Source organism: Bactrocera oleae, chromosome 4 (assembly GCF_042242935.1).
Source record: "Bactrocera oleae isolate idBacOlea1 chromosome 4, idBacOlea1, whole genome shotgun sequence".
NCBI classification, from domain to species: Eukaryota; Metazoa; Arthropoda; class Insecta; order Diptera; family Tephritidae; genus Bactrocera; species Bactrocera oleae.
This window is the reverse complement of record NC_091538.1, coordinates 70772422-70797990: the sequence shown is the minus strand read 5'-3', so window position 1 is coordinate 70797990 and position 25569 is coordinate 70772422. Positions and strand designations below refer to the sequence as shown.

At 36.7% G+C, this 25569-nt stretch overlaps 1 protein-coding gene across 1 annotated transcript; it reads left to right on the top strand.

The window, feature by feature from the left end:
* The first annotated feature begins 1664 nt into the window (after positions 1 to 1664).
* Poxn (Pox neuro) lies at positions 1665 to 25101 on the top strand. The gene is made up of 5 exons (XM_014247520.3): positions 1665 to 2109; positions 11940 to 12660; positions 18388 to 18528; positions 19424 to 19503; positions 23518 to 25101. The coding sequence occupies exons 2-5, from the start codon at positions 12648 to 12650 to the stop codon at positions 24850 to 24852; spliced, it is 1569 nt and encodes a 522-aa protein (XP_014102995.2). The 5' UTR covers positions 1665 to 2109; positions 11940 to 12647; the 3' UTR covers positions 24853 to 25101.
* Positions 25102 to 25569: the final 468 nt, after the last annotated feature.

Sequence of the window (25569 nt, the reverse complement as noted above, 5' to 3'; positions counted from 1 at the left end):
AACATTTTTGAACGATAAAAAATTATTATAAATGTAACATTTCAAAATATGATTATTTCCGGTGTGATAGGTCTTTGGTATACATTTACTTTATTTGACAGTTACGAAAGTGAAAATGTATAAAATTGTAAAATTTTATTTTCCTAAGTTTAGAGTTTTTTTTTCGTTATTTTGTGAATAATTTGCGCTTAAGAGTTGACGAATAATAGAAAAAAATATTTTATCCAAAGTCGACTGCCAATAAATCTAACAATTACTAAAGGGAACACTTAATGTGAAATTTTGAAAAAAAAAATTTTTTTTTGGCATATTTCCATAGCATATACCTTTAGAAATATCATTCTAAAATTTTAAAATATTTTTTAAGTTACAGCCTTCTAAAGTATTACCACTCAGTTCAATCAGCTGCATCAGTTTATCATTAAACGCGTTTTCCTCGAAACAGCATTTTTCGAAACTGCTGCAGTAACTATCAAAATCTTTTGCAAGTTCTGTATATCGTGGTACCTTCAATGACCAGGTTTTTGGTATGATCACAAATCGAATTTGGCAGGCTGAAAATTACTAAAATTTTGGGTAAAACGTAACTAATTTTTTGAAAGCGGCGCCATTTTGTAAATTTTTGATTTTTTTTCGACTCGAATTATTAATTTTTTCATCAAAAACCAGCAAACGCTTTCTCTACTAAGTATTGAACATTATTAAATTGTTTTTAATGTTCGTTATTTATATTTATTTTCTTCATTTAATATCGTTGAGACAAAAATATTTATTAAAATTGTTTAAAATAATAAAATTATGTCTACATTTCACAACTATCCACTCACGCTACTAACATCATTAGTTTTATTAGCCCACTGTGTCCAAGCGTGCAATATTTCACCTTATAATGAACACAACAACACAACCAATTATAATTTTCACACACATTCACACAACACTACATTCTCATCCTATACTCACACTCCGCCCTACCCACTTTCAGAGCACAACAACTGTGTATGCGATTGTGCGCTATACAAACACTAACTAGCGCTCAAGTTGGCACTCCGCACACCACCATAGCGAAGCGTTTCTCTGCTACGCCCATCGCGCCAGCATTGCAGCCAATCAGCGCGCATGTCCGACGATGAAGATGGGGCGCATTCGCCTGAGCATTGCTGGTTGGTCGCAAACCGGTTTCTCAATACGCGCTAGCTGTGAAGCAAACTGGTGGAACCGGTTAGTCGCCGCTGTCCGCACCGCTTTGACTTGCTCAGAGCGTAGCCTTTTCGTTGCGGTTTTGTTACGCCTCCTCCTTGCAACTGTGTTGGCGCGCGTGTGTGAGTGATCGTGCAACTGCTTTTGGTGCCTCTTCTGCTTGGCGTTACGGCATTTTACGTTGCTTGGCATTTGCAACGGTCGGCGGTTACACTAGCGTTAGCACTCACACACATATGCGCTCTCGCGTTTGAATGTACATGTGTGTGGTTGAGTGTTGGCTGTGTGGTGCTGTTGGGTGACAGTGGCTTTGGGCTCCATGGACGGTGGACGGCACTATGAGTTATTTGTATTGGTGCTGGTTGATAACGTTTTTGTTGTTGCTGGCGCTGGCAAAGCGAAACACAGCGCGTGGAAGATGTTTGTTGTTTATTTTGTTTTACGTTTCGCTGTTCGCTGTTGGCTGTTGGTGGTGCGTTTGGTTGGTGGCGCTGTTTGTCTGATTGAGCGATGCCAAGTCATTAGTTGATATTTTGACGGTCGAGTGACAGGGTGCGTTTCGGAACGGCAACAGTTTTTTTCTGCTTCATGCGATTTGAATCGTCAGTGCTGATTTGCTAAATTATATGATTCCTTTTGTGTTGAAATGATTTGTGCTCAGTTTATAAATTGCTTATAAAGGTATTGAGAGAATCTATTGTGAGTGACATGATAAATGAAGTGAATAAAGTGTGGCTTTGACTTACACACCATATTGATAGTGGCAAAATTATTCGCACATTAATTTAAAACTACACTATATTGTGTTTTGGTGGCAACAAATAGAAAAGTTCTACAAACTAAACTCAGTTAGTAGTTTGAAATACTTTAAATATAGCATCAGGATACATACGTTTTCAGCATTAAATGGTAAGAAAAAATGACGCTTCCATCTACTTTTCCATATTTTTGCACATTTGTACATAGATACAATCAATTTTCATATATTTTTGAATATTCGTATCTCAAGTCGGAAAAAATGTCTATTTCAAATTCACTATCAAATGTTATTATAAAAATATTTTGCTCAGGATTATGCGAATAAAAAGCTCTCATTATATTCATAAATTAGCATAGAAAATATATTCAGCCACAAAATCAAACAACCTATATCACAACTATAATTTTTAAATTTCGAATTGTAATGTGTTAGGCTCAAAAATTTTAATGTTTGAAATGTTTTACTTTCCGACGGAATCCAAAATACTGCTCAAGTCAAAGTGTATTTGCAAAATATGAAGCTCAATCACACATACCTACATCAAAGATAATATTATATATAGTAAATCACTGTTATTCAGAATGAAAGCAAAGAGAAGATAAATGGCTATCTCCAGCTATGCCATTTTCATTTTGAATTCCATCAATCGGTTGTAAAAAAGCTTTGGGTTTCCCGTACCAAATTGGTTCTACAAATATTTGATTAACTTGCATCAGCGTACTAAATTTCAGTCAAAACTTTGAGATGATTTGATGGAAACTATTTCTTCTTGTAGTACATTAAACATTTAAAGGAAGCGCATCTGCTTTTTAAACGAAGCTTTTGAGCAACTTGCACTTAACTCGACAAATGAAGACACCTCCAAGTGTCATTCTCTAAATAACTGCAGAATATTTCTAAAAAGTTTTTACAAAATTTAATTAGTAATGAAAATGAAGATGATCTAGCCGAGCGAAAATGTTAAAAGTGGTTGTCATGACTTAAAAATGGTGATTATTTCTTGGAAAACAAAGAACGTCCTGGGCGGCCAAAAAAGTTTGAAAATAAAGAACTGCAGACACTACTCAATGAAGATTGTTGCCAAATAAAAGAAGTGTTCGCAGAATCTTTAAGAGTGACTCAATTTTGCTTTACTAATCGTTTAAAAGCAGGCAGATAAATTTAAAGGCAAGGACAGTGGGTGCCATATGAATTGAAACCAAGGGACTTTGAAAGACGATTTTGCTTGTCGGAAATGCTGCTTGACCGTTACAAATAGAAGTCGTTTGAATAATATTACTGTACAATACATGTTTTTCTTAAGTAAACGTTCACAATTTGAATATAGTTAAAGACATAATATATTAAAACTTTACATTGGTCACGCCGGGCTTTAGAATTTCCAGTTCGGTTTCTAGTTTCTTCGATTTTGCACTATTTAATTTTTTTAAACTGATTATTATAGCAACATTTGGTTGTATTTCCTACCGCAAGTATTTATATATGTATCTTTTTATTATCTAAATTTTGGTCAAAATAAAATAAATTGAAATGAATATGAATAGGTTGCATGCAACCCAATTGAACGAACATTTATTAGAAGGTCAGTAAGATTTTGCTTTTCTTATTATTCAGCACAAAACTGTTCCCACAAGCCAAAATAGCAATAATGGGTCAGTTAAAGGGCATATCTAAAGAATTTATTCATCTAATATACAGTCTAGGTATATATGTCGATACTGAATGAAATGAAGTAATCTCTTAAATTCAACTGAGTATTTAAGTTGACATGAGTTTGCATTTATTTTACACGCAACTAATTTATTATGGTTTGGACTACTTGAGTAATTTCGAGGAATGCGGTGAAAAAGTATTCCGCGCTTGTCAAACCTCATGATTTGCATGGCTTATCGGTTCTTATCCGGATCGCATTCATAAGCAACACAATTGACGCTGCGTGCACTTGTGAAATTACCGAACTCAATAACCTCAATGGATCACCTAACCAGATTACCTTAACTCTTTGACAGATTGACTAAATTGCTAAGCAGTTGATTATTATGAGCGCTATGTAATTGTTGTACCCCAAAACACACACACACACACACACACGTATGCTTATTAACAATTTTCCTCATGCAGGAGTATACAGAATGGCGTGCAACGCTTCCAGTTGCATGCCGGCGAAAAATATTTTTCGACAACTGAGAAATTTTGACGCCAAGCGCCCGTAAATATGCTAATCACAATGGGCCACTTTGATCACTTATCGCACAAAACGACAATAAAAACAAGCCTTGTAAAAGCCGCGCTGCACATTGTTGTTGGAAATATGTATGTGTGGAATGTTGTAAGAGCACTTGCGTACATAGCAGCCACATGCACACATACATACGAGTAATAAGCACAAAAGTTCAATGGTTGCTTGGCCACAGCAGCAATTAAATGCGCTGCCAATCGTTCATTTTAGCTAGGAGCGAAACACAGAGAATCGCTTGACGCTTACCAATATGCTAATGTGTTGAATATGCAACCACACATTATGCTTATATAACGGCAGCACAATTGTGCTCCCCTACATCGGATAAGTCCTTGCACAACTTCCTGCCGCTGAAATGTGTTAACTGTTTCGTTTGGCAGCAAAAGCTTCAAATATAATATATATACACACATGTATGTATGCATGTGTATGTGTGTGTGCGCCAATTGGCCGGTTGACCGCCACTGACCAACGGCGCTAAATCGCCTGTCAGTAGGCATGAAAAAACCCGAACCGTATAAATTAAATCTTAATTCGGAGGTAAGCAATTCATTATCAACAGCAAAGGGGGCCGCGGCTGTTGGCGTCTATAATTAGATTGCTTAAGTATGTTTTTAAATGTTTTTTATAAAACATTTGAAATGAGTATATCTAAGCGCCTTTTGTTCTGCGTTGAAAGTTCCTTCTATATTAGAATTTAGAATACACTGGGAGAAATTAACTAAATTGTAGCTAAAATTTTTTAATGAAAGATTTTCCTTTTAATACATATGTTTCAGTTTTTTTAAGGTTTGTTTCCAGTCAGTCAATCCTACGATCTCCAAAATATCTTATAAAATTTATCTTCATATACATACATACTTAAGTTCAATAAATTTGTTTATTAGTCTTGTAATCTTTACATTCAAAACGAACTTAAACAAATAATACAGCATCTGATCAAATTTGACCCGGACTGGACCGTTTGAATTGCGCGCTCAAACTAAATCCATCATTTTTGATACCCTGAACAGGGTATATTAAGTTTGCCGCGAAGTTTATAACACCAAGAAGAAAACGTCGGAGACCCTATAAAATATGTAAATAAATGATCAACATGTTGAGCTGAGTTGATTTAGCCATGTCCGTCCATCCCTCTGTATATATGAAAACTAGTCCATCAGTTTTAAGGCTATCGATCTGAAAATTTGCGTCTGTCCTTTTCTCACTAAGAAGCTGCTGATATCGGACCACTATAGCACATAGCTGTCATATAAACTGAACAATCGGAATCAAGTGCTTGTATGGAAATCTTTTTCATTTGACGAGGTATCTTCACGAATTTAGATCGGAATCAAGTTATTGTTAGGAGCCTTTGTATCTGTGAAGGGTATGTTAGCTTCGGTGCAAGCGAAGTTAACGTTTTTCATGTTTTTTATTAGCTTAGGACAACCTTGGTTTATATTTGTGTGAATTGTATCCCCATATGTCAACTGATGTGTGTTTGGCAGAAGTTTGCTTACGACGCTGAAAGTTTATATGGAGATTTTAAACAAGGAAAAAAAATTTAACAACGAGTTTGTTTGAAATTTGTCTTTTTGTAGCAAAACACATTTAATCAAGGTCGTAGCAGAAAGCATTCAGTGAAGATCGTGAATTCATCGAAAACTTCCCTCATGCGAATTCTTCATCCACTTCTGTAAATAACCATAATCGAAAAAATTATCTGATGTTAGTATCAGAAGGATAGCAAATTCACACATTCTGCTTAAAGTTTTGGTTATGAAGCGTGCCAATGCTAGATTCTTACAAAAAGACCTGAATCGATCGCAAAAACCACGTCGCGTAGCAGTCACAAAAGAGATGCTTGAAATTGTAGCTGAGGACTATATATTCATCAAACGCATCATTACTGGGGCGAGACCTAGGTTTATAAATATGAGTTCGAAACTGTCTAACAAACTATTACAGACGAGCCTTATAAAAAGTGCATGGAAAAATGGATTAATCGTTGGCACGCTTGTACTAGCCTGTACTGCAGATAATAAAGATTTGTAACAAAATACCAGTCCGGCTTAAATTTGTTCAGATGGATTTATAATTAAAGGCAACCAAGAGTTAATCTTGTTAGACTTGAAATATAGCAACTCAGAGAAAGAAGCAAACATCGCGTTGAATATCATTATATTCACCAGAAAAATATTAAATTTTTTTGAGTGTATGAAAATATATGCAGCAATAAAATAAATTATGCAAGTGTCTAATATACCAAGTATGCAATCTATGAATAAAGAAATTTATTAGCGAGATTTTCGGCTCATAAAAGCAATGAAATTACGAGCACGGAAACATTTTTATAACTTGGCTGCGACAAACTGCAAATTAAGTTGTTCCTCTCCAGCGGCGGCAGTATGAACCGAAAGTCGCAATGAAAATAAATCAATAAACAGAATTGTATATTTAAGGTATTTAAAGCTAAGCGTGAGCGCAAAAGCTTGGTAAGACCAGCTAAGCGGTGCAGCGATTGCCATTAAACGTGAAAGCAGTCTAGTTTAAGCCAATTATTATTTTTTTAGACTTAATTTGGCTCGTGTTAGCATATATAGGTAACATATATGTAGGTTGAAGCAGTGAGAGATGAAACAAAGAAATCGAAACCATTACATATACATGTTAAAAGAATGTATAAAGAATATATTTAGGCAAGATGGTTGAATTTGGCAAAATTTTAGAAAATGTATACTCGAGTATATCTAATGGCGCAAAAAATGAGCCGAAACCGAAAAAACCAAAATTCGCTAAAGGCACTGTGGCCCATCCCAGTCGAAGCTTATAACAAGGGTAAGGAAAATTAAATTAAGCGTTGGCATGCTTGTATTGGCTTAGTAAATATTTGTATTAAAAATACATGAAAATGCGGTTTTTTGTCGATCCGTGTCAAAATTGATCAGAGCCCGCACCAATAGTGACTATCATTATTCATATATTTAAAAATATATATTTATGCCAAAGTGTGTTATTTACTAAAACTAACTTAAACTAGGCGATTTATGAATAGTTCTGACTTTTTACTCATCTCTCATCTCCCTTCTGTTTGCCATTTTAATTTAGTAAGCTACTTGTATTTCATTAAAGTGTTATCGAGCTTTGCAGCATCGCGCACACCCTTTAGCTAAACCACCGGAAATTTCATAAATCTAAATAATTTACATTCGTTCGCCATCGTCGTTATCAATTTAGTTGTTACTACATTATTATTATTGCTGTTCGCCTTTGTTAGCAATACGATTTGTTTGTTTTTTCGAACGACAAATTTAATGAAATGATTTGCAATTCAATGCAACATTTACTGTGATAATGTGAAAGGAAAGAAGAGCGAAAAACCAAGTCGTTATAATGAAATTTTATGAATAGCGAATCACTAATTAATTAACCACTTGCTACAGGCTACAACCAACACAAGCAACAACAATAAAAAATGCTCATTTCCTTTATTTATTTCTTTGCTTTATGTCAACCGATACGATGAATTCGGCCATTGACCAAAATGTTTATAATAATTTCTGAATATCAACTAACTAATCGCTACTCAAAAGAGGCCACGGTAGCAGCGCCCGTTTCAACCTATCGGTTTGCTGGCGTGTGAAAACTTTTCCCACGGCCCGCGCATCATAATCGTTCGACCACCGATCCCAACGTCTGTTGCGCTGCAGCCAGAAAGAAAACCAATATGAGATATCTAATCGCTTGCTTCGCTCATTTTCGTTCCGTTCGACGATCGTTGAATCGCTTAAATGCGACAGCGTTTAATTTATGCAAATAATATCTTTTGACGCATTGCGGCAAGCAACACCATGGCAGCGCTGATATAAAAGTACAATAGTAAGCGGCAGAGCAATATTTTCATAATGGAGAGACCGCAGTGGCCGCTATTTTCTTCTCCACCGATCGTTATGATCATCGGTTGAATATGAATTGAAGATTTCGAAAAATATATTATGTTTGTTGTAGTTTTGTTGTCATCAACAAGTCATTTCAACGTCTTTGCTTTTATTATATTTTTTCTTTAATGCTTTTATGATCGGCATAATATTATAGTTGAATTCTGTTGTGGCGCTTTTGTTACCACCACGTTCCCAAACATCGAAATCTACGTTACGATGGATCGAGTTTCTTTGTTACATTTATTCATTCTCGACTATAAGTTGATTTGATGTAGGCGTTTGTTTGCACCAATGTGATAATATATATGCTTGATTACTTTTTATCTCCTTATATAAATGAAGACATTAGCTGCTTAAGAAGGTGTTAAAATTGCTAATACTGGTGTGAAATATTGAAATTAGGCATAAATTTGCGTTTTAGGTATTATTTATGGAAATTTGAAGCTTTTGATTTGAATTTAATTGGAACATTGTCCGCTTTAGAATGTTGGCGAAATCGGTAGGAAAATATTTTTATTAATCGACTAGATTATATACTCAAACATTCTAAATTAAATGATATAATATATTTGAGGTAAGTTGACATAGCTTCAGAAACTTTTTAATAATATTGTTCAAAGTATTGCCCATCTGAAGCTGTGAAAGTTTCCCAACTTTCTGACAATTTATGGAGTCTATTCCAAAATAACTGCGTCGACTTGACGGCTAAGAATCCATCAAGCCAGTTCTGGGTGCTCTGTTCTGATGTGACCGTATTCCAGTGAGGACATTCTGCATCGACCAAAACAAATGGTAGTCAGAAGGGGCAAAGTCTGTACTATATAGGTGGGTGAGGCAAAAAAACCGGCCTGGCAACATAAGACCGCGTGTTGTCATAATGGAAAATTATTGCTTCGTATTTTGTCATAAATTCCGGGCAACTTTAATCACAACTTTACTCTGCTGGCAATTTATGTGGGGTCTAACAATAATTTTATCTTGTAAGCTGAACAGAAGTAAATAACAGAAATGGCAAAGCTGTTCGCTTACAAGTTGTGTAGAAAAATTCTTCTGAGGCGTTCAAGTAGTCTACACGTAAAGAGAATTTGCAAAAAATTGCACAAAAGTCAAAGCCAAATCATCCTCACTGACATCTACCTAGTGCCAATATTAATTAAAATTTTCATCACCAGCATACATACATACATTTATACATAGCTATATTTTGTTGCAAATACCACATTATATCTTTTGAATGCATTTAAAATTCATGAGTAATTGCAAAAAAAAAACAAAAAAAAAAAATCTCATAACCCAAACAACATCTGTGGAATATGATAGTAATACCCATTGAAAGACCATAATTAATTTTCACCATCACTCAGTGAGTTAATTGTTGGTATGAATAATACATGAAGTTGGACTTGATTTCTACTGAAGCTTTTCGCCATATTCGATTTATTCGGTATTTAAATGCACGCAAAGTAAGAAATTAATTATTGGAATACACAAAAGTTAGGGCTTCAGCAAGCACATTTGGACACACATACATCCATAAGGCTGACAGTTTTTAACCGCTAAAAGCGCTGTGACTGCTAACAAGCCGACAGCGTTCGTCTCTCCACTTGCCACCATTTTCGGCCCTAAACAGCATCACATGTGAACGAAACTATAAAAAAAGCTGAGCATGGAAATATTGTCCGCTACTGAAATAGTTGTTGTTGCTTTGCTACTTACAATGCCAGAGCTGATAAATGACCGCTTCCCAAGTTGTGCGCAGTTAAAAATTACTTTTAATCTAAAATATTGTTATTAAGCGGTTAATTTGTTTGTTGTTATGTCTACATAAGCGCGACTAAAAGTGGGAGCTCACCTGCCTGTTGTGGGGAATCCGCTACACTCGGCAACAGCTTCGTTACGGTAATAAGCGCTGAAGCGTCGGAGCGTTTGAGCGCCGAGCGTGGCGTATGAAACGCACGAAAACAGAGCAGAGCGGAATAATATTATACAAAATTATACGCATTAATATTATTCATTCACAAAAACCCACATTCAAACACAGCTACGAAAACAGCAGCAACAACAAACACAAAAACCAAGTATGAATCTTCAGTTTGGTTGGTGTACCTGCTGCTCGGTAAGTTTTTATTTTGAGTTAAGTTGACCCCAAATTGCTGCTTAGCTGTGGCAACAACTGTGAACCTTCATCAATATGCACGCATACACACAAACATTAGCATATGTGTTTGTAGATACTGTATCTTAATATGCTTCACGATATGACAAATCAATTAACTTTCGTCGGACCGCCACCGAACATTAGAAGCCGCGTCCAAAGTTGTGCGTGTTATTTACTTGACCAGATCACGAGAAATTAGTCAAAGTCCGCAATAATTTAGTTGGAATAACGAGTTGAGCTCTTAATTTAACCATTAGTGTTTTCGAATTTGCTCACTTAATTTTTTCCTAGCTTGTGGTTTAGTTATATTTCTCTTTGTTGGGTAACAGTTTCAAAATTTTAGTGGGTTTTAAATTCCGTCTTTTGATAATATATTTTGTAAGAAACAATGCCTGAAAGTCGCCTGTTGGCATCAGAGAGATGGCAGAGCATTTCAACATCTCTTATGGATCGACTTAACACATATTGGTTATAGCTTTGGATATGCTAAGAACTCTACTTTCATCAAACGCACAATTACTAGTCATGAGATGTAGGCCAAGCTGTGGTTCACCATTAATTCATTCCACAGGGTCAAACGGTCAATAAGGAATACTCCTAGGCCGTTTTAAAGAGTTTTTGTGAAGCAATTCGCCATAAGCGACCGTATTTGTGTGCAGAAAATTGTTCAACACGATACTGCGCCATTATATTCTAGTAACTAGAGTCATAGCCCATTTACTGAAGGCTCTGAAGGCCAACCCAGCCGAGGCTTACAACAAGTCTACGGAAAATTGGATTTAACGTTGGCGTGCTTGTATTGGCTCAAAATGAGCCTATTTTGAAGGCAAGAATTTTAAAAGAAGAGAATTTTAGACCGGGTCAAATGAACTCAAACACTGCAGAAACTATCTACTTAAGTCTGCGTTATTCTCATTTGGAGCTGCAAGAGCTGAGGAGGGGAAATGACGTAATTATTCCAGGTCATTTGTCTTTGAGACTTTTTTGGCTTTTTGTATATAGTATATTTATATAGATAAAGGTAGCAGTATTTTTTTCAAGTTTTGTGACATACACAAATGCTTCGCTAATATCTCAATAATAGTGGTTATCAAGATGTTTAAATTTATCGGAAACACATAATATGTAGCTATCGACTCCGCTTTACCAGATTACTTGCAAATATTAATTATATAAAAACTCTACACTCATGAAAAAATTATGATAAAATAAAATACAAAATTTAGTAATGTCAAGTTTTCAAAATGTAATGCAATGTAGCCAAATTTAGCACGATTTGAATGTGACTATTGCACCCAGTGGCTAGCAAAGCTCAGTGTTTTTTTTATAACAACTTTAATGAGAAAGTAAACTAACAAGCAATAAATGTGCTTGTTCAAGCTACTGAGATGCAGTAAAAATGCATTTGCTGGCGACGAATGGGCGGGTCTAAAATGTTGCTAATGGCACTGCGTACGCATATCCATGACTAATCAGCAGCCACAGAATTTATAAGAACATTTTCCAAAAACCAGAAGTTTAGTATTTCTAAAAGCAAAAACTCTCAAGTCACAGCACTACTTGATACTATTATGTAACAAAAAATATACACATATATGTAATATCAGCCGTGTAATCTAGCAAATGCCTAACTCCAATTACACTAATTTCCAATTACAGCACATTAAATGAGTTCGTGGAACAAGTAAAAAATTTGTTAACTGCAATATTAGAGTGAAGCGAGATTGCGCGCTGGATTCTGGAGACACTTGCTCCGAGACAAAAAGCCAAGCAGTAACCGAACCCAAACAACAGCGAGCAGTAACAACAAGGCCTGCAAATTAACTGATAAACCAACGACTTTTCAGTTGAAGATTAGACGCTCCAGCGCTACGCCATACGCAGCGCGCCGCACTTTTTCATAGCTCAACTGTGGATTCGTGTGTGTATATAAATCTCAACGACGACGCCAAACTGTAATAAACGTTAAGAGTTAACGAAGGGAAAAAAGTGGAAATAAACACCAAAATAGTTAAAAAACAAGAAGAAGAAAATAGTTCAGTTCTAATTTTATTGCGCAAGTGATTAAAGCGTAGCGATAAGCGGCCATTAAAAGTATAACCACTGGCCCGAAATAGAAGTAGTTGGAGAGCGGCGCTGTTGTTGTTGTTTGTGTTGGTGTTGAGTGCGTGAGTGATTATACAAACACTGGATACGCTGCTGTCAATCAGTTGCACCGACGCATTGACGCAAGCCGCTGTGCAAAGACGTGGACGTGGTGGTGGTGGTGGTGGCGCCGCAACTGCTGGTGCTGGTGTTGTGGGCGGAAGGGGTGGCCGAAACATTAGTCGCTGGACTGAGGTACCGCTGGGCATAAATACGCGAAATATGCCACATACAGGTAAATACAGAGCTATAACTTGCATATATTTGATATAAAAAATTATATTGCTTTAAGGTTATAACTTAAACAGAAAGGGGAAAGGAAGGAGAATTAAATTAAAAAACTGTAATATTCAGCATAAAAGTGAATGTTTTCAAAAATATTCTGTACAAAAACTTGATTTGGATCAGTCAGTTTGTATTGCAGCTATAGAATATGGTAGTCCGATCTGAACAATTTGTTCGGATATTGTAGCATTAGTTTGTAAAATATTGCCAAATTTAGTGACTTCATCTTCTCAAATAAAAAAGTTTCCATACAAGAACTTGAGTTGGATTGTTGGAGTTTGTATGACAGCTATATTCCTTAGTGATCCGTTAACGGCTTTTCGCAGCTTCTTAATGACGACGAAAAGGGCGTGTGCAAAATTTTAAATAGTTGGTCATTTATACAAATATATATACTATTTAAGCGCTCTTGCTACGCGCCAAGCTTAATATACATTGTTCACTCTATAATGATGACCTCTTTAATATTATTGATGCTTTTGTTAGCTATTCATTTCCGAAACGCCAAATCCAATTAGCCGAAGCAGCGACCTCAGCAATTCAATTAAATTTCAAACAAATTCATTTAAATTTCAATTAAAAGAAATAAAATAATCCAAAAATTTGATAAACATAATTCACCATGAAAAATCGCTTTATCACAAACAAGTGATTGGCTATACTAGTAGATTTCGATACAACAAGTTTGTGTCTTAACTCTTTCATTTGCCACGCATCGTTGTCGGATATACTTGTAAAGTAGACAACGCGATAATTGCCAGCAACTCATTGACTTTGTTGCTTCATTAATCTATTTAGTATGAGAAGATATATACACACATATATATATATATTACAAAAACACTAAAAAACAAGCATGAAATACAAAACGTGTTGTATTTTATGCCAACAATTGTTGTTGTTGTTCTGTGATTTAAATTTGTAAGGCGAACAAAATTAGTATTGAAATTTGAAACTTGCGCCGTTTTCTGGTTGATTTAGTGATAATTAAAATCGACTAAATTAAAAATTAAGCATGCAAACTCTTTCTCTTTCTTCGTTTTTTGACTTTTAATTTATTTATCTTTCATATTATGTACATACTAGTATATGGGGAGCTACTTTGTCCAACTTTCAACATCGCGTTGAGTTGCCCGAGGCCACCCTCGGAGCTTGGCTATTCAAGTAATTTACACGCTTCCAAATTGTTTGTTATCACTTTCGGGAAGATTTAAGTTACTGGATCTCAAAATAATGACTAGTGTTGGTGCTTCAATTGATTGATCGATTGGGTGTGAGTGACGTAGAAAACACAAGTTTCGGTGGAAAAGATATAAAGACAACTATTACAGCTGTACAGTTTATATTTTATTTTTATACCCTAAACAGGGTATATTAAGTATATAAATGTACAGGTGACGAGTTGAGCCAATTTAGTTATGTCCATCTGTCTATACATATGCGAACTAACACATCAATTTTTGAGATATCGATCTGAAATTTTACACACGTTCTTTTCTCTTCAGTTATAGCTTATAGCTGTCATACAAACTGATACAAACCGCTCAAAATCACGTCCTTGTATGGAAAACTTTTTTATTTGAAGAGATATATTCACCAAATTTGGCGTATATTTTTGTACAGAGCAATGGTATAATCTTCAAGCAAGTTGTTCAAATCAGACCACTATGGCATATAGCTGCCATGCAAATTGAACGATCAAAATTAATATAAAGATTTTTTATACCTTTTATGCTATAAAAAATGCAACTGTGAAGGGTATTATAACTTTGGTGTAGCCGAAGTTAACATTTTCGTTTTTTTGTTTTTTGTTTTTTGTTTGAACTTCGCTTGAAGCTGGAATTAGTTTTCCAAATTTTCATAATATTTCTGCTAATAAAATAAATTTTTACTCTCTTTAAAGTGATAGCAAGTAAACGAAAATTATAAAAAGGTTGAGAATTATAGGTCAATTTTGTTAACTAGCACTATAATTATGTTAAGTTTCAAAGACCTATAGATGTATCTTTGTTAAATGCCAAATTCCTCACAAAAAAAGTTAAATTTACAAATAAATGTTGAAATCAACTTCGGCAACTGGCGCGAAAGAAAAATAGAATACAGTACTGGTTAAGACAGATTCAGTAATTATTGCAAAGTGTCTCCTAAAATACTCAACTCGATCAACCAAACCGACCGCCATCGATTACTTGCAAGCTTTCACACACAGCAGCACCCACATCAGAGCACGGCAAGGTGTTAATTTAATATCGTTTCTTTTACGTTGGCGGAACGCTAAAACACGAATTTGTTGTTGTTTTTTGCTGTTTAAAGATCAAAGCGAAGACGCAAAATGCAAAAACGCAGTGGAGATCACCCTTCAAATTTGCTTTCACGGTTATTAGTTTTATTGATGCGAAGCGCATTCTACGTGTCATTATTGAGCGCTGTGTTGTTGTTTTAATTGGCTTTATGAGTATTGTATCTGTTGTTGTATTGTTTTTATTGACGTGGTTGTTGGCGCAAGCAGCATTTAGTAAGTTACTGTATGACGGCAGCCGTCGTGAGTGAAGAACGATCATACAACGTTTATAGATTGCTCGACGAGTGTAATAAAACACACAAAAAAGCAACAAAAATACTATATGCGTTGAAGACACCACTGCGTATATATACTTATATATTTATACATACATATTTACATACATGTATTTAAAAGTCCAGTGCAGAGTTTGTCTTCGTTTCGTGGAGTACTCGTATAATAAAATAGCAACTCAACTGACAAAAACAACAATAATTATAGAAGTTACGCAGCATTGGTGCTGATGTATTGCCTCATGTTGTTGCTTTTTGCTTTACGATCACAAGCGCGAGTCTCTTTCCATTTGGCGAAGCGTACAGTGCAGAGGGCAGCCTAAAAAAAATAGACCGAGCGAAAAATTTTTACGATACAACAAACTGCTGCTCTAAAAACATAACGCATATTATGGTGAAAACATCGGAGTTAAAAGCTAAGTATGTAGGCATAAAAAATTAAAATTGAAAAGAGCAAAAACTACCGTAAAAGTTTAAATAGCGACAGGAAGCATTTAAGTTACTTCACACCAAGCAGACATTCCCCATTTACCTGCGCTGCACTCGGACTCGGCGACTAATTCACTTTGCTGCCTTTTGTGCATTAAACTCGGAGGTGTTACATATGCTCATACATAAATTGCTTTACACCAGAATCTCATCGGGAGGGTGGAACGATTTTTGCAACGCTTCTGTATCTGCTGGTGGTGAAGGTATATGCTTTTGCATTGCGTTCACCGTAGGGAAGTTGTAAATTTAAGCGAATTCGCCTACGGGGTCAGTTTAGGTCAGTCATCGTAAAAATGTATTGAAAACTCTCGAACACAACGTTCAGTGATGAATTTTGTCTTTGAGTACAGAAGTCGCTTTCCTTCCAAAAACAAAGATAATTATGACTGAAGGTTTCAAGTATTTACAAGTGCTGATTACTTACTACTGTTGGATTACAAATTCTTATATAACCTTAAAACTTTCAAGCAGTGACTAAGATTTTAAAAATTGGTGGATAAAAAGTTTGTTTGTAGCAAAATTTAGTAACACAAGGAAGAAACGATACCCGCCGACGCAAACCATCACATATGCATTTCTTGTACCCTAAAAGGGTATAACAAGATTTTTACATTTATATTAATTGGTCAGTTTGTATGACAGCTATACGCTTCAATGATCCGTGTACAAATTTTTTGTTCGATATCTCAAAAACTGAGAGACCTGAGGTAACTCAGAGAGCTGAGGGAGTTCGCTTAAATACAGACAGACGGACGGATAGACGGACATAGCTAAATAAACTCAGCTCGTCTTGCTTATCATTTATAAATAAATATGTATAATAGCATCTCTGACAATTCCTTCTGGGTATGACCAAATTTGTGGTTAACATATATATATGCATATATTCTGTCCAGGGTATAAAAATAATATAACAGCTTACAGAATGTTTCAATAACATTTCCTACCCACCGTGACTCTTCTTTTAGTGAGAAAAATGTTAATATATTTTAACTGAATATTTAAATATGCACTATCTTTTGGAACTTTAAATCATTAACATACTTTTCGTTGGATTTGCTCCTCAATTTTAAAATAATCAAACCAATCTTACAGTTTCTAACGCTTGCAATAAGCTTTGGGGCGCAAGCCTCTCATAGTCTCATATTCATTACAAATACTGTTCAATATACACTGTAGAGCAGAGAAGTGTTGATAACTAGCTGATAAGCTCGACATGACATATGACACAAGACATGAATCGTCAGCAATTAAGCGCAATTAACGGTCAATCTCAAGCTTCGCTTTTAGCCACAAACTACTCGTATGCTGCGGACCCACAACTGTTGCCTCTAAAACTGCTGCCACCTTAGCAGCCACCACCAACTTCGGTCTACACAGTTGACATGTCAGATCGTTATCGCGACACATTTGAAACTATTAACATAAAACTAATTTGTTTAAATAGCAGACTTTAATAATAAGATAAAAACGATTAGCACCCGAGGCATAACAGCATAACAGTGAGTAGCACCTGCTCTCACAAATATGGAACCGAGACCATAACACACAAAAAAAAAACAAACTCCTGCAACAAAGAAACTTTGTTGTAATTGCGCCAACAACATTAATGATTTTATCAGTTTGGAAATCAGTCGCTATCACTTTAAAAATTAGTTTGCGTTTGGACAATTCTATTCTTTGCTACACTGCAGACTTTCAGTATTTTCGGCGATTCGTTGTCGGTTTAGTAGAAATGTTTGTGTAATTAATTCGCTCCTGCTTTTGTAAATGTATATGTTGTATACTACTATATGTTAGTCGATTTTTGGGTCTGCCGGCTGCTTATCGCGCACAATCTCTTTCTAAATTTGCTATGAAAAAATTGGCTTATCGCTGACGTGCGCTCGCTGCCACAGCGCAGTAACACAGCGCCGCTAATTTTTGAAAAATTACCCATAATCAATTACCGCTTTCAGCACCGTCACAATATGCTTATACAAAAAAAAAAAAAAAAAAAAAAAAAAATACAACAACATAACACAAAATCTACATACACGTGTATATGCAAATTAGCCACTCAGCCAATTCCAATGTTTTCAAAACATACTCTTTTTTGGGAAGACTGATATTTGTGGCCATACCAGGCTAGGTGTTAAAATCGAGGAATTCGATGATGTAAGGAGATAATAAGAGAGGCTAAAATAGAAAAATTTAATTGAATGGAATTCAGCAGATTGAGCAACATTTTATCTAAACTTGTAAATTACACTACTCAACAAATCTGAAGGAAAAATTTGAGACTGATGTGCTAAGAGGTCTAAGTGGTTATTTGAGGTGTCGTGATTACGAATTTGAGTTAAAAAAATTTCCATCACTTACAGCTATTTTTGTCATATTAGTAGATGGTGGTGATTTGAGCCCTGCTACGTGTTACTATCATTTTCGGTTTTAGCAACCCAAAATTAGCAAGAGACAGCTTCTAACATCATAGTCGCAACCGGTGTTATTTGATATTTTAAAATAATATTACAATATTTTTTTTTATTAATTTGATCTAAATATATGAACTATTTTTTATAAGTTACGATTCACTAAACTATTTTCTTTTCTTCTTGTATTTCTTTCTCTACAGGACAAGCTGGTGTTAATCAGCTGGGCGGCGTTTTCGTTAATGGTCGACCACTGCCCGACTATGTGCGCCGTCGCATTGTCGAGTTGGCCCTGTTTGGCGTACGACCGTGCGACATATCACGGCAATTGCTGGTCTCACATGGTGGGTTATGCATAATATTTATGTTATTTATTAAGATGTTTATTAACAAAAAAAAATTTTATATAAGTACATCTTGTGGTAAATTTTTAAGATGAATATGATGACCAAAAGAAATTTAATGTGTTGTTCATATTGAATTTTCTCCATTATTATATGTCGATGTCATCGAAGATAGCTCCAGTTAAAGGGTTTAGGTAAGAAGTAGGTACTAGCATATGAGTTAGTGCTGTGCAAAAATTAGTTACTGAATAAATTGGTGATATTTCCGTTGAAGTTAGGGTGATAGGCAATATTCCAAGAAAATATATTATATATTTTAATACATATACATATATATCATTATTGCATATATATTATATATTATATTAAGGTGGTGCAAAAAAAAAAACATAAAATCATTATAAAAAAAGAAATTTTTTATGCCAAAAACTTTTAATTAGCCAGAAAGCGGACTCGCTACAGCTTTTAGAACACTTATCAAAAGTTTTTTACGAAATACAAATTTTAACTCGAAAATTTACTTTAAACTGTTAAAAAAAAAACTTCACTCCACCCTTATATATATATACCTATATTATTTATATCTTTGTGATTGACATCAAGGTAGAAGAAAAGACCTCAGAACGCTTTGTTTAATATATCTAAATACTGAATGGTGATTTTAATAATTAGCTCTCACTTTCCTCAGAAGGCTTGATGTTTGTTTTATTGTTATCGGCCAGTGCCACATTGTTGAACGTGAATATTGTGGGACCAATTCGACACAATTCAACATTCTAGACACGATATAAGCTAAACTTTATATTTAGCATACATTTTATTGTAACTTTATAAGTTTGACTATATATATTCGAAATTAATTCACAATTATAAATTTTTCATATCTTTCTACCAGGTTGCGTTTCGAAAATTTTGACGCGATTCTATGAAACTGGTTCCATACGACCGGGATCGATTGGCGGCAGCAAAACCAAGGTAAGCCACAAATCAATGAAAATTTAGATAAAAGTCGAATTTCGTTTAGTTCTGCTATCAACTGGCAAGCAAAGAGATCGACGGCTGACGTATTTATACCGACGCACACACACATTTTAAGACAACACAACGTGCACACATGCATCTGTGTTTATGTATTATATGAGTAAAAAGATTCGGCCCACCTGTACTGTTATCCGCCCCCTACAAATATTGATTCGAAATTTTAATGGCCGCCTGTCGAGTTAGTTGATGAATGTTGTTGGCTGTCTGCTACACAGACAACGCTTACAAATCACTCCACGGCCAAGTTAATGCGCAAAGTAGTTTATATTTATTTACATTTGTACGTGCTGACATGACATGCTAACATGCTAACACATAATAGAATATAAAACATTTAGTAACCGCCATAAAGCGCGGAGATCCTACGCGCTGCGCCCTCAAGTGTCAACTGCTCGCGTCACAGCCACAATAATACGAACACATACGCACCAACATCCCGACCAATGGCCTCAACCACCACACCCGTTAGACAGGGCATTCGCTTCATTGTGTTGTTGTTATTTTATGTACTCAATAACTGTTACAAATCAATCTCGTTTATTAAACGCGATAACGCGCCGCAATTAGCAGGCGAATCCTGTTCAACAGCTGCAATTGAGCGTTTCGGTTCACACGCCCGCTTCAAGTGCGCTTACTCGGCGCAAACAATAATAAGCACACATGCACAGACACACACACACTCGCATGGAAGTGTGTAAATTATGACAAGCGTAATCTCCACGAAACTCAACATTTACGATCGTGTCAGTCGCACTTAGCTATTAGCTATTAGCTACTGTTTTGCTACCTGTAATCTGACAACACTGTGATAAGCTAATAATTATATGTACTTGGCAACGCCAAATTCCACCGTAAGCCATCGCAATGAGAACGGAAGCAATCGCCCGCGACTTGTAATGACGACAATGTTTCCCTGCCTATGAATTTGTCCAACATCGATTATTTTCTAACTATGCAGCGCTTTATTAGCAGATTATTTAGTGTGATGAGGTAATTCACGGATTTTTTCGTAAATTTATTTACATACTTATATGTGTGCGGACAAATATCCATATCATAGGCGCACATAAATTATCTGTTATAATTTGTGGTTCTTCTATGTATAACAGTACATACATACATATTAATGAGTATGTATAAAATAATGCAGTTGATATGTATGCCAAAGAATTCTAAAAAAAATTATTCTAACTTAAGTGCTTTATTTCCAAATGCTTAAAGTTAAACAAAACTTTTCAACTTTATACGAATATCTAAAAAAGTGCTAATGGACACATTTGGTACTACACAACAAGATCTGTCTTTGATTCGCCACACATAAGTAACTCATATTTTATTGACCACCTCATCGTCATTGTTTTGTCACAGTAATGGTTTGTGGCACTTGCAGCTATTTAAAAAACTCTCCTTCTAGAAATCGCGCTCGCATTACCTCATGGTGGCGTTCCACATTACTCATTGATAGGTTTACATCTCAACATTTGCGTCAAGGTCCCGCTCTTAATTACGGCGTACATTTTCAAAGTGTGTTATCAGCATCGTCATCCTCTGAGTCCGTTGTACACTTCGGGTTGCCTATCTTTTTATACCCTGAACAGGGTATATTAAGTTTGCCACGAAGTTTGTAGCACCCTGAAGGAAACGTCGAAGACCCTATAGAGTATTACCCTAAAATGATTAGCATGATGAGCTGAGTTGATTTAGCCATGTCCGTCTGTCTGTTTGTTTATATATGAACTAGTCCCTCACTTTTTAAGCCATCGATCTGAAATTTTGCACTTGTCCTTTCCTCCTCTAAGAAGCTGCGCATTTGTTGGAACAGCCGACCCCTACAACATAGCTATTTGACTAAATATCTTCACTAAATTTGGCATGAATCATTATTTGAGGCAATAAGGCAAACTACGAAGAAATTATATAGATCGGATGAATATAGCATATAGTTGCCATATTAACTGAACGATCGGAGTAAAGTGCTTGCATGGTAAACTTTTTTATTAGAAAAGATATCTTCACGAAATTAGATCGGAATGAAGTTATTGTAAGAAACCTTTATATCTGTGAAGGGTACTACAGCTTCGGTGCAACCGAAGTTAACGTTTTTTTTTTTTTTGTTCATATTGAAGAGACACTTCTTAAAATATCCGTGTGTCTATCGTATTTGTGTAACATAATAGTCTACATTCCCCGACTCCCTCGGAACCATTGTGCAGTTAACTTCTGCGTTCATCTATCTCTAGACTCATTTGCCATATATTTAGAATTTCTAACTTAGTGCGATCAGCTCCAACAATTTATCTTTAAACGCGTTTTTGTGACCTACGAGTTTTTTGATTTGACTGAAAATCAGATTTTCGCAGGCCATAAACGATCCAACATTTTGGGTAAAATTAACTTCTTTAAAACACGATATACCTAAAATATGTACTTGAAATTTGAAAACAATAAGTACTTTTTTTAATTCCCAAAAACTGTGTTTTTTTAAGTGTTCCTTTTAGGAGTAACCATCCTAGACCCTTCAGTTCATCTGGAAGACCCTCTTAGCCAGGCCAGTTTGGTGAAAATAATCTACAGTCAGTCTTCGATTCGCCATTTATCTGCTCGCTTCAGCTCTCTTGTCAAAAAATTACATGTAAAAGCAACAACAAAGCTATCGAGTTGAATTCGTACAAGAAATAAGCGTATATTTCATTAAAGTGATATAAAACGACTTATCACTGCCGGCTTTTGTCAGACTAACCCACAATATTCTAGTTTAAGGCCCTTATTTTCAGAACAACACCACAAGTAAATAGGAAATTGTCCAAAAATTTCTCCCAAGTTGTAGACATACTTAGTACAACAAATTCAATGCAATAACTAAACATACCACACATAAATGTGGACAACAGTTTCGATAGTACCATCAATCAAAAAATCCAAGCAACCCTAATTAATAGCGCAACGAAAGTAATTTCCAAACTTCCACGATTACTTCAAAATACCACGTGGGATTCACGCAAAGCAATTACAATTCAATAAAGGAAATGTTTCAGTAAACTTTTATTGTACCCGCGAACATTAACGTATTTGTTTATAATATGGTTTATTAGAGGAATCGGTAGTAAAATCAGCGCCACAGTAGCGCACACATTATTTACTTGCTGATTTCTTATTTGCTCTCCATCCCCCGCGAAACGTCAACAACAATAGTCGGACAAAGTGCGCGTTTAACACCTCAATTCAATGTTGATTGAAGCTTTGTGCATTGTTGTTGCATTATGTTAGGTCATAATACAAGCAGTACCAGGTTAAACACGTGCATAGCAGCGACTATAAAAAGGCAGTAGACTAGCGTGTTCTAGCGCTGATAAGCATCGCCAACGAAGCGGACAGCAACGACTGTATTTTCGGGGGAAGGAAATTATCGCGGTTAGTGCCAAAGGGTGATGGTATTGGTGATAGCTAAACTTGGATAGGGGCGCCAGTAGGCGTAGTGCCCGTGCTGACTGTCGCTTTATGAATATTTAATGAATTGTCCTGTGACACGTAAGGGACAATCCAAGGCGCTTACGGCGGTGGGGAAGCAATGCTTATGAACCCAGTTTTAGGGTATGCAATAGAATGCAACCGCATATGTGAAAGCGCGTTGATTTGCAAATATTTGCGCATTTCCGTTGCTATTCGTCATGAACTCGTTTGAGGCGTGGCCCGGTAGCACTTGACTATTGTTGCGCTGCCGTTGCGGAAATCCTGTACATGCGGCAGACTTGAAAGCGCACTTGAAGCAGTTTGGTATGAGTTTTGCCGCGAATTGCGTGTTGCACCTGAGTTAAGCACTTTGCATGTGTTGCATACACAATTTAATTTCACGGTATTTAATTGAATATTTTGTTGCATGCACTACATACCACATATGCAACTTTGTGCAAGTTTTAAATAATATCATATTCTCTTGTTTCTTTGCAGCAAGTCGCCACGCCCACCGTGGTGAAGAAAATCATCCGCTTGAAGGAGGAGAATAGCGGCATGTTTGCTTGGGAAATTCGCGAGCAATTGCAGCAGCAACGCATTTGTGATCCCTCTTCAGTGCCCTCCATCAGCTCCATCAACAGAATATTGCGAAATAGCGGTCTATGGACCGATGAGATGACATCGAGTCAGCAAAATGCTGCTGCTGCTGCGGCGGCCTCACAACAAATGTCGTCTGTTGCCTATTCAACGCAAGGTCATCTCTATGCGAATAGTGCGGCCGCCGCCGCCGCCGCTGCTGCTGGCAGTAGTAATGCTCCCGGCTGTTCACCCACAGCCGACGGTACCAGAGTTCCCACGGCCACTTTAGTTCATCGCTCAGCTCTACCGCCTTTGGGTTCTGCCCACCATGCACAAGCTTCTTCACACCACGCTGCTATCACCGCGCATCAGCATGTCAGCCCACCACATCCGCTCAGTTTGCCCGCACATTTTCGTTATAGCTCTGCGGCAGCTGCTGCTGCCGCCGCTGCAGCGGTAGCCGCCAATGAGAGTGCTAGAGGAAATGTTACCGTAACGCAAGAAGCACGCCTAATAGCAGCTGCCAGCGTTACGGGCACGATCGGTGATATGCCCATCAAACCAGCGCCTAAGCATCCGAGCAGCGCGCATATGGCCGCATTAAGCGCCGCTGGCAGTAGCAGTTCGGCACTTGCACAACTCTCAGCTACAGTTTCTTCGGCCGTATCGAGTCAACTCAGCGCACAGGATCTCACCTATACAGCATTACATAAACACTGGCTATGGCATCCCTCGCTACTCTACTACTCCACGCAGCATGCGCATACCGCCACTCAATTTTTACCCTACGCACAAGCACAGTGTCCAGCCTATATCCATAGCGGTAGTGGCAGCAGCAGCAGCGGTATTGGCAGCACACTTAGCATCGAGGGCACCATCGATTTGGTGGCACACAGCGCCAGCGATGCGGTTAGCGACTGTGATTCGGGTAAATCGTCGCCAGCGACCTCGCTAAACGCGGCACCAGTAGCAGGCTCCCTAAGCGGCAGAGAATCAGCGCGAGGCAACGTAACCAATTGCCGCAAGCGCAATCCCTACTCCATCGAGGAATTGTTGAAGAAGCCAGAGAAGCGTATGCGCTTGCAAGCTGCTAGTCCACGCAAGGAGGACGAATCAAGTGGCAGCAGCGTCAGCTCGAGCGCTAGTAGCCGCAGCAGCTGTTGTGATGACAGCTCCGATGAGACACGCAGTCAACAGAACGAAACACTGGCCGCTGACGACTGCAATGATAATGTAGAGGTTGTGAACTAACTTGACTAATAGTGAGTGATGGAGTGAGAGAGGAGAGGAATAGGTGTGGCGTTAGAGAGTATATTCGAAGTATTTATTGAAATGTTAATTGTAATTAAATCAAAGACAAATGATAATATGATTAAATTAAATGTGTAAATGAACTCAATTGTGTATCTTAAAGATAGTAATGAAATGAAAGAGCGCTATAAAGTTAAAATGGCTGCATAGTTAAACGCTTAATTTGTGCTTAGTTTTGTGAATGGATTCCCAAATAAACCTAATTTAAACATAAATAAATTTTGTTTAATTAAATATGAATTTTTATACACTAAGCAGGGTATTTTAAGTTTTCCACGAATTCGATTTAGCCACGTCTTTTTGTCTGACTGTTTGCCGGTATATACGCGAATCAGTTTCTCAGTTTTTAAGATTTTAATCTGGAGCTTTGCACACGTTCTTGTCTTACCTAGAAGCTGCTCATTTGTCGAAGCCACCGATATGGTAGTTTTGTAGCATATAAATGCCATACAAACTGAACAACCGAAATCAAGTTCTTATATGGAAACCTTTTAATTTGACAAGATATCTTCACGAAATTTGGCACAAATTATTACCATAGGCAACACTACAAACCCCAAACAAATTGTTCGGATAGGCCGATAGGATATACATATCTTTTTATACACTTTTATGCTATGAGAAAAGCAACTGTGATAAATAAATGGAAGTAATCGA